A 14,359-nucleotide genomic window follows, 5' to 3' on the forward strand; every position below is an offset into this window, starting at 1 on the left:
TTTTCCGCCGTCTATTTCAGGCATTATTATCCCGTTCACATTTGAGCGATGGTTCCGTCTTGACATTTTCCTGCTATTTTGCAGAAGAGAACTAGACTTCCAATTTTCCGCATTTAAGCGACAGTTCTATTTCGACTCAATTTCCTGCCTCTACGCAGAATGGAATCAGACTCAATTTTACCGCATTCAAGCGACTGATCCATTTCATATACGTTTCCTGCTATTACGCAGAATGGAGTCAGACTCAATTTTTTACCGCATTCAAGCGACTGATCCATTTCATTATCATTATGTCGTGATATTATAAATTTGTACACCTTTTTTTTCCTATACTCACCAAATGAATTCGCCATTTTAAATCCTCGTCGCCAAATGTAGTATCGAGGTCAGTCAGAGAGGAAATCAAACACGTCGTTACCGATTGCTGTCTAAATCACTACTCCCTTTATTATGTGTACTCTCTCACCTTAGCCTTTTACTCACACACATGAATCATAGGATATTACATCTACATAGGCTGATTACTATACTACACATATAATTGCCATTTTTGAATTATTGTGATTTTAAATGATCAGCCATTATCATAAATTAAAATCCTTATCAATATTAAACAAATTCGCAGCTATATCGGAAACAATCGGTCCGGATCGATTCGCGAAGCAACATGTATTGACTCTAGACTACTGTTGATAATAAAATTAATTGATATCTTGAGTTTAAAAGAACAAAAAATAGTGTACACAACTCTATGCAATCTATTGTATGAATAATTGACGTCTTTAAAAATTTATTCTATGAGTCGATATTTCCTTGAGTCGATGGTCCCTTCGATATCGACTCCTGGAGGTTTCACTGTAGTTATTTTGGTTGTTTTCCAGACACTAAAAGTGGTCGTCTCTAAATTCAAAATGGTGTCCAGGGTCAATGTGTATTATTATATTTGAGTATTATTCGGTCATTTTCGACTGTTTCCTAGAAGTTGCCATTAAGCCATTCAAAATGGTACCTGACGTCAATTGTTAGCTCATTGCATCATTCTGGTTCCAGAGACACTCTTATTGGATGGTATTTGATTATTTTAGGCTGTTTTTCACAAACCGGAAGTCGCCGTCTTGGATTTCAAAATGGTATTTAGGATAATTTCTGGCCTCTGAGTGTCATTCTGGTTGAAGAAACACCCGTATTGGGTGTTATTCGATTATTCTCGGCTGTTTCCCAGGAACCAGAAGTCGCCAACCAAGAACCCAAAATGGATTCTGTGGTCGATTTCAGCTGCTGTGCATCATTCTAGATCCGGAGATACTCATGTTAGACGGAAATCGGCCATTTTTGGCTGTTTTCCAGAAACCAGAAGTTGCCATCCTACAATTCATAATGGTGTCTAAGGTCCATTTCTAGCTTCTTGCAACATTCTGGCTCCGGAGATACTCATATTGGGTGGTATTTGGTCATTTTCAGCTGTTTTCCAGAAACCGGAAGTCGCCATCTTAGAATTCAAAATGGTATCTGTGGTCGATTTGAGCTCCTGTATATCATTATAGATCCGGATATTATTATATTGGGTGGAAATCGGCCATTTTTGGCTGTTTTCCAGAAACCGGACGTGGCCATCTTACAATCCAACATGTTGCCTTAGGTTGATTATGGAACATTTTTGTTACCACTAAAAACATTCGCATACCAAATATGGTTCCATTTAGTTGATTAGTTCGCGAGATGTGCAGAAATTTGGGCAGAAACATGTGCTTCCAGATGAGGGAGGGGCGTCGAACCATTATGGACATATTTGTTACCTCTAAAAACACTCTCATACCAAATTTGGTTGTATTTTCTTGATTGGTTCTTCAGCTGTGCGAAATTTGTGTTTCATTTGTATGGGACTCCTCGCTTATAGAAAAGGGAGGGGTATCAAACCATTATGCACATATTTGTTACCTCTAAAAATATCCACCTGCCAAATTTGGTTTCATTTAGTTGATTAGTTCTCGAGATGTGCAGAAATTTATGTTTCATTTGTATGGAACCCCTTCCTTCCAGGAAAAAAGAAGGACGTCCATCTATTATGGACATATTTGTTACCCCTTAAAACATCCTCATGCCAAATTCGGTTTCACTTGCTTGGTTTGTTCTTGAGTTGTGCAGAAATTTATGTTTCTTTAGTATGGGACCCCTCCCTTCCAGAAGAGGAAGGGGTCTCAAACTATCATAGGAACCTTTATCGGCACCATAAACCCCTACATACAAATTTTCACGTCTATCGGTTCGGTAGTTTTCGAGCCTATATGGATCGGACAGACAGACAGACAGATCGGACTGCAATTTTATATGTATAGATTACAACATCAATTTTTTAGAACCTAAAGAGTGAATATACATTTATTGGATTGAAACGTTCATGTAAATCTATTTTACAAATAACAAGTTTGAATGAGAGAGGCTGGGTCTGACCGCTAGGTGGATTAATTTAAGTTTTTTGCTTTCAAATGTTTTATAATTGGTTTAAATGTAAACGTTTTTTGTTGGAAGAAAGCTGTTTTGGTTTCTTAAGAACTCCGAAACAACAATCGAAACTTGAAATGACTATTATAGCTTCCTCGAAACACACGTTATTTGGATGTACTCATTTTTTTAAATTACCTAGGCACTTAAGTATAACGCGCATGCTCACGCGCAATCGTGTCATAGTGATATTTTTCCTGCGGCTTAGGTCGAAAGTGAAACATTCGGCACGCAAAATAATTGAGCATATAATTTCAATATAAAATTCTGTTAAAGAATCATAAAAAAAAGGTATCTAAGTTATAATGGCTCGAAATGCAATGTTATCTCGGATGGAAACGATCTGTGCCGAAGCGATGGAAATCCAGGAGATTTTTCTAGATGATGACGATGATCTGGACGAAGAGGAAGTTCCGGACGACATTCCAAGCGACGCCGATGACGATGATGTGCAACAAAAAGATGAAGAGAGTGACGGAAAATCCAGCCGATCAAGTGAAAAGCAAGAAAAGCGCAATAACAATGACAAAGGAGTATCTGTTAAGGTTAAATTTCACTGTTAAAGTTTATAAAATCTAGATAGTAAAGATTTTTTTAAAGGTTAATTGCGAGGATAAAAAGCAGCAGCGTTATGCCAAATGGATATCACGAGCTTTGCGGGCAGCTGTCAATCCTATTGGTACGTTAAGCCATACATTGCTACCTCTTACCGATATTCATCCACTGAAAGCAGTTTCCAGATTCAATCTCAACTTGAAGGTTAACCTTGATCTGAACTTAGCTAATAAGGGAAATGCCAACAAGGGATCGAACGAACAAGAAAATTCCAAACAAGAAAATGTTGGGAAGCCTACACCTGAACAGTCAAAGCAACGAGCCGATTTGGCCAGGATCAAAGCAGTACGGGGCTTCGATCACAATCGTAAACCTTTTAGTCTTAAAACGTTTAGTTTTAAAATAGAGTTTGGTCGTTTTTCGTTTACAAATCCACATCCGTAGAATCATTTAAATGATTTTCGTTAAAAAATGTGTTTAAATTTGTTTTAAGGCAAAATCGTTAACGACAACCACTAAATATGATTTTTGGGTACCTAATTAATTTATTTTTTAGTTGCAAAAAGAGAACAAACGTCTGGAAGCTATGTTTACAAAAATTGTTGCAGGTGAGTACTAGTTCAAGCATTAAGATTAACAACTATGAAAATTCAACAAAAATGATCATTTTATCATTTGAATTGTATCGTTTACATTGTAGCATATTCGGATATGAAGACAAAACTTACTCAGAAAACTACTGAAATGGATGATGTAATTTTGAAATGTCAATACGTAGGTAGCTGAAGCAAATATAACATGTCTTTTTTTATTTAGCTGCAGCTCAAGGTCAGCAAATCAGACTCAAATATTTCACAGCTATTAAGTGGTAAGTTTATGAAGCAAGGTTTTCAACTTCTATACAGTTTACTAGTATCATGAAACCCACAGATAATAGCACTCTTAAAGCCAAACTAGCAGAGCAAGAAGCCCATAATGATGAGCTGCAAACTGAATTGAAACAACTACAAAACCAAAATTCTTCTGCACAAAACGAAATAAACACACTGGAGAAGCAACTCGAAAAGAGCACAAATAATTCAGCGGAACTGCGGAAGCAAGTTGCAGAACTACAGCAGAAGTGTAAGTTATTCGTTTTATTTCGAATTATTAGCCTTTGTTTTATTTTTAAGTCTCTACCATAACAAAAGAAGCTTGCTGTTAAGCAAAACACATGTTAAGCAAAACAAAAAAGCATTGACCAGGTGAAATTTTATTTTGAAACCTTTGATTTTGAAGATACTGGTTTTCATCAAGAACATTCACATTAATTTTATTATGTTACTATTTCATTCAACATATTTAATATGTTACTATTTCATCCATTCCGTCTTTAACAAGATGATGCTTTCGTTAGTCGGACTCAGAAAGAACAAGCCGAGGTAAGAGTTATCACTAACCAGTGGTGGGCACCGCTAACCGGAAAATATAGCTCGATAATCGCTAAACGCTAAACCCACATTAGCGGAACTCTCGCTAATCGCTAAATTATTAATATGTAAATAGTCATATCGCTATATTATAGACTTGAAAGTTATTTGAATGAAACATACGTTCCAAAAGTAACTTTCGCAGTAGAGTATGTTCAGCTTTTGAAGCAATTTACGTACGCCATCAGCAATTCACAGTTTTTCTAAATAGTCGCTTCTCTACAAAATTTGGCGAATTAGCGATTAGCGTTCCGAAGACCAAAATTTTAGCGACGCCATCAGTTTTGCTCACCAGCTCAAAAATTAGCGAAATCGCTAAACCGCTAACTGAATATTAGCGTCGCTAATTAGCGATTAGCGAATCAGCAGAATAGTGCCCACCACTGCTAACAACAAACCAAATTCCACAGCTCTTTACATTCCAGCATAAATGTACGTTGGATACCAAGCAGGCTGAAATAGCAAAACTATCCGATCTGTTAAAACAACTCGAGGAGGAAAAGCAAATGTCTGAAACTAAATTCCACCGCACCCTGCAGGCGCAGGTTCAGAAAAATACACAACTAGAGCTGCGGAATGTAGAACTTATGCAAAGAAATCGCGAGCTCAGTGCACTTCCGAAAAGGTTTGAATGAAAAATATGTTCCAATCATTGTAAGGATTAGTACTAATTCAATTAAAATTTTCAGGAACACTTCGGAGACAGCAGAACATACAACTGCAGTATACTCTACGTCGAATGTAGCATCTAATTTTACCTGCCCTCTGTGTGGAACCAAATTCGCAAAGTTGGGTGATTTACAAATCCATACCGAAAATTGTGGGATATAATGCAGTTTAATTTCACAAAAGCCATTTGAGAACAAAGTATTCCTTCTGAAATGCTATTCGGGAACACTTAACCCTCTAGTGCCCAATACCATTTGGCGGGCTTCAGTCGAAGTTTTGAAAAGCTTCAATATGTACTTAAAGAGTGTTTTAAATGATTCATAGTGATTTTACCGAAGCCCGTTTAGAAATTAACTTGGGCGCTAGAGGGTTAAAATAAAGCACTTATGAAATATCTTTAGATTAGTAATCTATGTCGCGAAAGCTCGATTACGACTTTAGTGTAGCCCGCGATAATAGGTAAATAAATGCGATGAAACGAGTTTCTCTTTCGTCAATGTTAGGCGGCAGAACTATTGCGGCATAGTTTTAGTATATTTTACAAAGCAGAATAATATTGAGTAGGTATGTCTTAGCACTACGCGCTAATATCTGAAAGTGGTAGTCAAATTATATCTTATATTAAGTAAAAAAGTCTCCAAAATCGATTGGTAGGTGTCTGATCTACGTTAAATGTCAGCAACATGTCGATTTTGCCCCAATTCCCCTACAATACTAGAAAAGGTTTATCTTGACTTTAAATTAACTTATTTGAAATCTGTTTAATGTAATATCAAGACTGTAAGCGATACTTGAAGATACAATAACAATTTGTCTTCACATAATCCTCCTCTTTTTGCGGGGAGGGTGTCGCATTTAACTTTATCGAAGACGCGATGATTTCATCTCATAGCTGAAGCGAGATTTTTATGTTTTGACCGGTCCTGGCCAAAAATGTAACTCCTTCCCCGCAAAAGGGGGAGGATCATATAAAGACAAATTGTTATTGTATCTTGGAGTATCGTTTACACTCTTGATATTACATTGAACAGGTTTCAAATAAGTTAATCTAACGTCGAGAGAACCTATTTTAGTATTGTAGGGGAATTGGGGCAAAGCTGATGTGTTGCTGACATTTTACGTCACTCAGACACCAACCAATCGATTCCTGAGACTCTTTTACTCAATATAAGACATAATTTGACTACCCGACGCGACCATTGGCTTGCTAACCATATTCCGGCGGTAGAGGGAATGCTTCGCCAACCTGAGCGTCTGTTCACCGAAATGATGCGGCTCAAAACAGCGTCTGTTCTCCATGTTAGGGGCGGCTGATCGACGTCCTGGTGTCAGCATGGGCCTCTAAACAGTGCTGACACGATGGTCCTCCGGCGAGACAGGGGGTTGGTGCATGCCTTACAAGCCAGCCGTAAAAATCATCAGTACAGGAAGCAAACAATGTAAATTCGGACCGGAACAATCGGCATAAACCCAGGCAACGAAAACGGTTAAACGATTGGGAACTCGGATCATGGAACTGCAAGTCCCTTAATGTTTTGTAGGGTGGCCACTCATTTTACATTTTCGAGTTCCCGCATTTTTCCCGACTTTTTCCCGCATGATTGCAAGAAATTCCCGATTGTCAAAAACGGTAACTAGGTTATGTTCTATCGACGGTTGAACCTTAAAATGGAAGTAATAGCGCTCAGTTTTACCGAATTTGCTAGGGACATTCTACACAAACAGTTGATTAGTTACATAAAATGCATCTTTTGCCTTTCCACAGGGTAAATATAATTTTTGTGATTTTCTCAAATTTGCAAACCTTCCATTAAGCAATCAATAATCGAGTTAGCTATTTTGAGCTGCCTGTCTTCTTAAAATATGATAAAAGCACCGTTAGGGGAACAACAACAAACAAAACACTTTGCGTACAATTTTTTTCCGTTGTTCAAATCATCGGAAAAAGTCATGGGAAGTTAAGGGTGAACATAAAACTACCTAACCTAAAAGTTAAAAAAAAATATTGGATTTGGATGGATTTGCGTTTTTTTTTTCTCAAATAAAGATAATGTTATTTTACGTTCAGGAAAAACACTGCGATTTAACTGTATTTCGTTTGTCACGCGTTACAAAGATACAAAATTTTTTGAAAGTGAATTCACAACTTTTTCAGCATTTTGATTCGCTAGTCCATCAAAGTTGCATCACTCTGGACATCTGCCAACATCTTCAACTTGTTTGCATTCAGCACTCAAAATGGTCAAGCTGATAAAAAAAAGTTGAAGAGGTTGTTTATAAGACACGACCGCAGAGTTAACGTAGGATACGACAGCCTGTCTTATGTCAATGTATGTCTTGGAATAAGTTTGGGAATACTCTCAATTGGGGTTAATTAATTAAATGGTCTCTCTTCTCCAGATGACGTTTACCTCTATAGCCGACACCGGTAACGACAATGAACAACAGCAGAAGCTATGTGCAGCTATGCGGTTTCACTTGCTGTCGTATCCAAAACAAGAATGAAATTAAATTGTTTTGAGGCTGTCTTTCGTATCAAGTTGCACAAAGATATCTTAATTTAGGCAGTGGCTACGAAGAGGCTATAGGCGAGGGCAAATAGTGCATTCCCCATCTATAGTATAACAGTTCAAATAACAATTTTCTGCATTTTACGATAGCGTAGATAATTTTACAATTGATTGCTGCAAATAGTAAGACTTGAGCGAAAAATTTTGTGATTCAGGCTCACTAGTTCAAAAATTCTTCAGATAAACTTTGAGGCTTAGTTGAAGTCAAAAATGGTTGATTGTGTTGGTTAATGCCATTTATTTACAACTGAATAATTTTTCTCAACATGGCAAATTTTCTATTTCGTTCTGAATGATTTACAGTGATAATTAAATTCAACATGAGGTAATTTATTTGCAGTTATATATAAAAATGTTGATCGCTATACTACTAACCACACACTCTATTTAGCAAGCCACACACGCTATAGACATGCACACGCTATATAGCAAACCCCGCACCTATATAGCGTGCCACATACGCTATAAACATGCACACACGCGCTACAGACATGCATACACGCTATAAACATACACACACGCTATACAGCTAGCCACGCACGCTATATAGCAAGCCACACACGCTACATAGTAAACCACGCACGCTAGCCACACACGCTATATCTAGAGAAACATTTCGAAAGGTCCTAACTGCTTTGATCGACTTTTTGATCGATCACTTTCATTCATCACCACAACTTACTAAACACTTTTTATGCCACGTTATTCGCACGAGTTGATAGTGGAGGGATCACCTTAGCCTTCTGAACGGAAACCACGCTCGGGAAAGTTACTAAATCTGAACCATTACCAAAACAAAAAGACGCTCCGGAAAAACGATAAAAGCAGATAGGACCTTTTAAAATGTTTATCTAGATATAGCACACACCCTATATATACATACGCTGAATGATGGTGGCTTCTCAAACCACCTGGCGAGCGAGTCTGTTTCAATTTCGGGTTGTATTCACCCAACGATATCTGAATTGAATTACCGCTGGTGGGGTCCAACTCAGATCGAAGGGAAGCCGAACTGAAAGAGGTAGGAACTGCAGCTAACCACTACCACCGCCGCTGTTGCCCGCTGCTGATCCACGCTGCCTCGCCTACTGCCATCGGTGTTGATGTCTGCTGCTACTGCCTGCTGCTAGTAAACTGATTTGCTTGAGGAGACACAAGCTCTTATATAGCCCAAAGAGTGCATTCCCGGCTAACTAGGTACCCCATTCTGTTGTCCTTTTTATGGAAAGGCAGCAAGCGACCAATCAAAAGTCGACATTTGTAATTCGACAATGTTCAACAATTTTCAATAGTACAATAGTTTGAACAATCGGATTACAATTTGCTGCATTTGAACGGGTGCTCAAATGATTTTATAATCGATTACTGCAAAAATGACAGAAATCGGTTTTATTAGGATTTTTTCTGAAGAATTTTTATTTTTCATTCCTCCATGATCATCAATGTTCAGTTTACATTATGCAGCTTATAAAAATATATTATTTTTCAAAAATCAGCTCTTTGAAATGTTTAATTTTGAATATTTTCAATACTCAACTACTGCCAAGAATTTTGCCGAAAACACCGCACCAATCAAACAAATCGTTCTGGTTTCGAAAAAAAATCTTCAGAAATTTTATCTTCTTCCGTGTTCAAATAATCAACGTTGTAACATTTGGCAACTTAGCTTTTTGAGATCTTCAATCAATTTTTTAAATAGAACTACCATCTACAGCTTTGCCGGAAACATTTCACCAATCAACCTAATTATTTTGGCCTTTAGAATATTCAAAGTATTTTTGTTTATTGGCCACAGATTTAGCAGCCAGCTGTTTAGTGCCCGGGGCGATTGCAGGGCTAGCGCTACGAACCTGCAGACAATAAGGCAATCCACGGGTGACGTTCCATTGCTTGTACGTTTGTTACTGTTGTTGTTTTTCAAGTTGCAAAACCAAAAAACAACCGAACACGAGACCTTTGAGTGTTGGAAAGTAAATCTAAAGTGGTGTTCTATTGTTGGGTAAAGGATTGCCCCACAATACTAGAGCAACCAATCGGACAACTTTTGTTTTTCACACTTTTCGATTCGCATTGCATCCAAGTTGCGACCGTTCGTACAAACCTGAAGATGTCAAAAGATGAAAACAAACTGAAATCAGCTGATCGCAGCTGTCTCGTGGATTGCCTTATAACAGTCACTCTCGAGCCGAGACACGAACCTACGACGACTGACTAGTTAGGCCAGCATCGTACCCTAAGATCAGTGGCAAAACAAAAAGCATGTAAAAAGTCGTATGCAGTAACAAATAAAATAAACAAAATGTTTTCTTGAAAAACCTCGCAAACGATTACGCTGTTTTCTAAGAACATTTCTGATTGTATTTACATCAAAAATAGTTTTTTTTACAGTCAAATTGTGTAATTTACAGATGTGGGATATGAGTAAGCTGACCAACCGTACGGATTTTCTCCGGACGGTCCGGATTTTCAGAGGTGGTGTCCGGATTGAATTTCTGTCCGGAATTTTTCCGGAGTTTTTGCAATGTTCGGATTTTTCCCAGACTTTTAACATTAAACATTCTAGAATTAACTCCCAACGCTTTTTGATCAAGTTTAAATGCACCTCAGTTTTTTTTATGGGGATTTGATAGCAGAGATTCGATCTTTCGTTAAAATGTTGCAGTTTCCAAGGGTTCCTCTCAAGTTTAAATGTTGACATTCGTTCAATTTACGAAAACCGAAAAAGAGATGCAAGAATTGTCAAAAATATTTGCCTGTATTTTTCGCGCCCGAAAAGCAAGAGTCAGCAGGTTTAGTTCTAAGTCACCACTTGCGTTTTCAGAAGAAGAAAAAAAACGTTTTTGTTCCTGAGGCGTTTAGAAAATTGCAATTTTTATGTAAAATGGGCAGAGCCCGAAGAAAATGTTCATTCAACGACCACCTGAAGGAAGAATTTCCTTTCCTGAAAAAAGGAAGCACAGATTGTGATATTGAGTGTACAGCCCCGGATGGAAAATCAGCTATCAAAAAACACATTCTCTACACATTCTAAGCATACATTCCGGCAAGATGGAAAACTGATTACATTTTAGAAACAGGTTTTAATCTCTTATTTTTTCTGTTTTCATCAAACTTTAAATAAATGATATAACGTTTGACAAAAGTTTGGCTTTATTAACTGACTATCCAATGGGGTTGAGTATTGACGGAATGGTCCGGATTTCTTTCATTCAAGAGTTGGTCAGCTTAGATATGAGTCGGGTTAAAATAAATTATCTTTAAAATTAGTGTCTCTTCATGTGGCGTGTAGAATGTGTAAGCACTAACTTGCTATTTACATAGTTCGAGTTCGTGTAATGCTATCGCAAAGTCGACTAATAGCGAATTTCTTTATTCCACCAGCTCACCTCGTTTTGACCTGGAAGCGCACTAACTGCTGTCAAAACCCTTCTTTATTCGCTCGATTTTGACCCAGTTTTGACCTGCCGTGCTGCCCGAAGCGCACTGTAAAATTTGTCAGCTTCAACCAGGGTTGCCACATTTAAATCTGTGTTTTCCCTTGAAAAAATCTGAGCATCTGTATCTGGAACAAAAATATCTGTAAAAAAAATCTGTATTGTTTAAACATAAAGAACTTTGTTTTTTTTAGGGTTTTTTGGTACATAAACGAAATTTTCAGCTTAAAATGTGTGAGGAGTTGAAAATATGTTCAATTTGCTTAATATTTAATGAAATAAAATTTGGATTGTTTTTAAAAATTAATGTCAATTTCGAAAAATCTGTAATTCTGTACATTTCGACGAAAATCTGTATATCTGTATATGCAGATTCTGTACCGTTACTTCGGCCAAAAATCTGTAAAATACAGATTAATCTGTACATGTGGCATCCCTGGCTTCAACCCACCACCGCATTCGTTGTTTTGCCTTCGTCTCGATTAGACGCAAATTGTTTACCTCCGTTTGATTCGCAAAATAACAATACACGAGTTATCGTACGGGTGTTTTTTTTTTCGATTAGTTCTTGTGTGCGATAACAATAGCCTGCAGTATATCGGCAGAAACATCTTCTGCACACTGGTAGGGGCAGGCTACCCCACCAGTGATCTGATACGCAGCTGATACATCAGCAAGAATAATTCTCCCGCACCGCTGTTACCCCGCTAGCAGCACGGACCACCATACGATCGAGCGATTTGAAGTCAACTACAAGTGGCATCTACAAGGTCGAGTGTAAGATACGGCCACTGTGTCACAACACGAAGCTGGATCGTCATTGTTTGTTCTGCGGAGACACTCGATTGATCCTACTATCAGCCGTGAGGTCGTGACTTAGACGTTCGGTGAAGTATTCACTTTAGAATTTTTATCATTATTATTAATATTATTACTATCAATATTATTATTATTATTATTATTATTATTATTATTATTATTATTATTGTTATTATTATTATAATTATTATTATTATTATTATTACCATTATTACTATTGTTATTAGTATTAGTATTACTGTCTTTTTTTTATTTTGATCCATTGTAGTTTGAAAAATTGTTTTTAAAATTAAAATCAACTACGAAGGGTGTTCTTATGCCTTGCCAGAGGGATCAAGGAATAGGAGAATGCTCAACTCTTCTAATCTTTCTCGCAAAGGTCGTAAGATAACCCCTAGCGGAATGACCAATAAGACAACACAAAAAGGAAGCGGTGAAGAAAAACCGAAGCAAGTGCCCCCCGGTTTTAATTTCAAATCAAATCAGGAGTACCCACCGCTTCCTGGGGCACCAAAAACCCCTCGTGCACCCATTTCTCGATCAGAAGACATAAAAGAAACAGGGTTCATAAAATTCTCTGATATTGTGGACTGGATATTTAAAACATTCAACATACCAGATCCCCTTCAAAACATTCTTCTTGCCCTTCTCCCTACAGTTAAAACCTATTTGAAGCAACTCACAGCAACTTGACCCCTCATTTCAGCTATCGTATCTTTCGATGACTAATACGTCGAGAGAGGTTAGGAATTTTGTCACTGTGTTACAGTGGAACTGCAGAAGTATCATCCCCAAATTCGATTTATTTTCACATTTGATAAACACATACAATTGTGATGCGTTCGCGCTCTGTGAAACTTTTCTCAATTCAAATGACCAACTTAATTTCCACGATTTCAACATCTCTCGTCGAGATCGAGACTCACACGGTGGAGGGGTACTTTTAGGGATCAAAAAGTGCTATTCTTTTTTCAGAATCGACCTCCCCTCGATCTCGAATATTGAAGTTGTTGCCATTCAAACGAATATGAATGGAAAAGACCTTTGCCTTGTTTCGTTATATATTCCCCCATCCGCGCGGATTGAACAGAGGCAACTCCTTGATATAGCAGAATTGCTTCCCGCACCTTTTTTGATTTTGGGAGATTTTAACTCTCACTGTTCGCTATGGGGGTCGCTGTACGACGACAACCGATCTTCTTTAATCTGTAACTTGATCGACGACTTCAATATGACAGTTTTGAATACTGGGGAAGCGACACGTGTACCTAATCCTCCAGCACGTGAAAGCGTGCTTGACCTATCCCTCTGCTCGACATCACTAGCGTTAGATTGCCAGTGGAAAGTAATCAACGATCCCCACGGTAGTGATCATCTTCCAATCGTTATATCAATTGCTAATGGTTCAACTCCCCCGAACCCAATCAATATTTCCTACGTCCTTACACGTAATATTGATTGGAAGCGTTATGAGTCTATCATAGCGCAATCTATCGAGACTCAAGAGAAACTTCCTCCGGAGGAAGAATACGCATTCTTAGCTGGCTTGATAATCGACGCCGCGACTCAAGCTCAGACGAAACCGATACCCGGGGTAACGATTAGACAGTGCCCTCCCAACAAATGGTGGGACAAAGAGTGCTCTGAGCTGTACGCGCGAAGGTCCGCGGCGTATAAGGACTACCGGGAGTACGGCACGGTCAACCTGCTTCGAAAGTACGAGGCACTGGGCAGGCAGATGAAGAGCTTAGTAAAGGCGAAAAAACGCGGGTATTGGCGGCGGTTCGTAAACGCGTTGTCGAGGGAAACAGCGATGAGCACTCTTTGGGATACCGCCAGGCGCATGCAGATACGTGACGTTTCGAATGAAAGTGAGGAGTATTCAGATCGCTGGATACTCGATTTTGCCAAAAAGGTCTGTCCGGACTCTGTACCGGAACAAAAAACCTTTCGCGACGCGTTATAAGTAACTACGGAAGAGCCTCCATTTTCGATGTTGGAATTTTCAATGGCTCTCCTGTCGTGCAACAATAAGGCTCCAGGGTTAGATAGAATAAAATTCAACCTGTTGAAGAACCTACCCGACTCTGCAAAAAGACGCTTGTTGAATTTGTTCAACAAGTTTCTTGAGCTAAATATTGTTCCGTATGGAGGAAGGTAAAAGTCATTGCTATTCGGAAACCCGGGAAACCTGCCTCTGATCACAATTCATATAGGCCGATTGCAATGCTCTCTTGCCTCCGGAAATTAATGGAGGAAATGATCCTCTTACGGTTAGACAGATGGGTCGAAACAAACGGGTTACTTTCAGATACTCAATTTGGCTTTCGCCGGGGCAAAG

The 14,359-nt window shown here is 38.4% G+C and overlaps 1 protein-coding gene across 2 annotated transcripts; it reads left to right on the forward strand.

Moving 5' to 3' along the window:
* The first annotated feature begins 2,697 nt into the window (after window positions 1-2,697).
* LOC129722670 (putative leucine-rich repeat-containing protein DDB_G0290503) lies at window positions 2,698-5,677 on the forward strand. 2 transcript variants are annotated; one of them, XM_055676310.1, is made up of 10 exons: window positions 2,698-3,047; window positions 3,103-3,181; window positions 3,236-3,402; window positions 3,614-3,665; window positions 3,758-3,810; window positions 3,874-3,925; window positions 3,988-4,179; window positions 4,438-4,478; window positions 4,937-5,151; window positions 5,216-5,677. In XM_055676310.1, exons 1-10 carry the CDS (start codon window positions 2,808-2,810, stop codon window positions 5,355-5,357), a joined length of 1,233 nt encoding a protein of 410 aa, XP_055532285.1. In that variant the 5' UTR covers window positions 2,698-2,807; the 3' UTR covers window positions 5,358-5,677. The 2 variants fall into 2 exon arrangements, with proteins under 2 accessions (XP_055532285.1, XP_055532287.1); XM_055676312.1 differs by having other exon boundaries at window positions 4,952-5,151.
* The last annotated feature ends 8,682 nt before the right edge of the window (window positions 5,678-14,359 follow it).

This window comes from Wyeomyia smithii, chromosome 2 (assembly GCF_029784165.1).
Source record: "Wyeomyia smithii strain HCP4-BCI-WySm-NY-G18 chromosome 2, ASM2978416v1, whole genome shotgun sequence".
NCBI classification, from domain to species: Eukaryota; Metazoa; Arthropoda; class Insecta; order Diptera; family Culicidae; genus Wyeomyia; species Wyeomyia smithii.

What these genes read in the sequence shown, in the direction of transcription:
- LOC129722670 (XM_055676310.1), top strand. Translation starts at nt 2,808, where the DNA reads ATGGCTCGAAATGCAATGTTATCTCGGATGGAAACGATCTGTGCCGAA. An exon ending in ACAAAGGAGTATCTGTTAAG is followed by an intron (nt 3,048 to 3,102) that starts GTTAAATTTCAC and finishes ATTTTTTTAAAG; the next exon opens with GTTAATTGCGAGGATAAAAA. An exon ending in CTCAGTGCACTTCCGAAAAG is followed by an intron (nt 5,152 to 5,215) that starts GTTTGAATGAAA and finishes TAAAATTTTCAG; the next exon opens with GAACACTTCGGAGACAGCAG.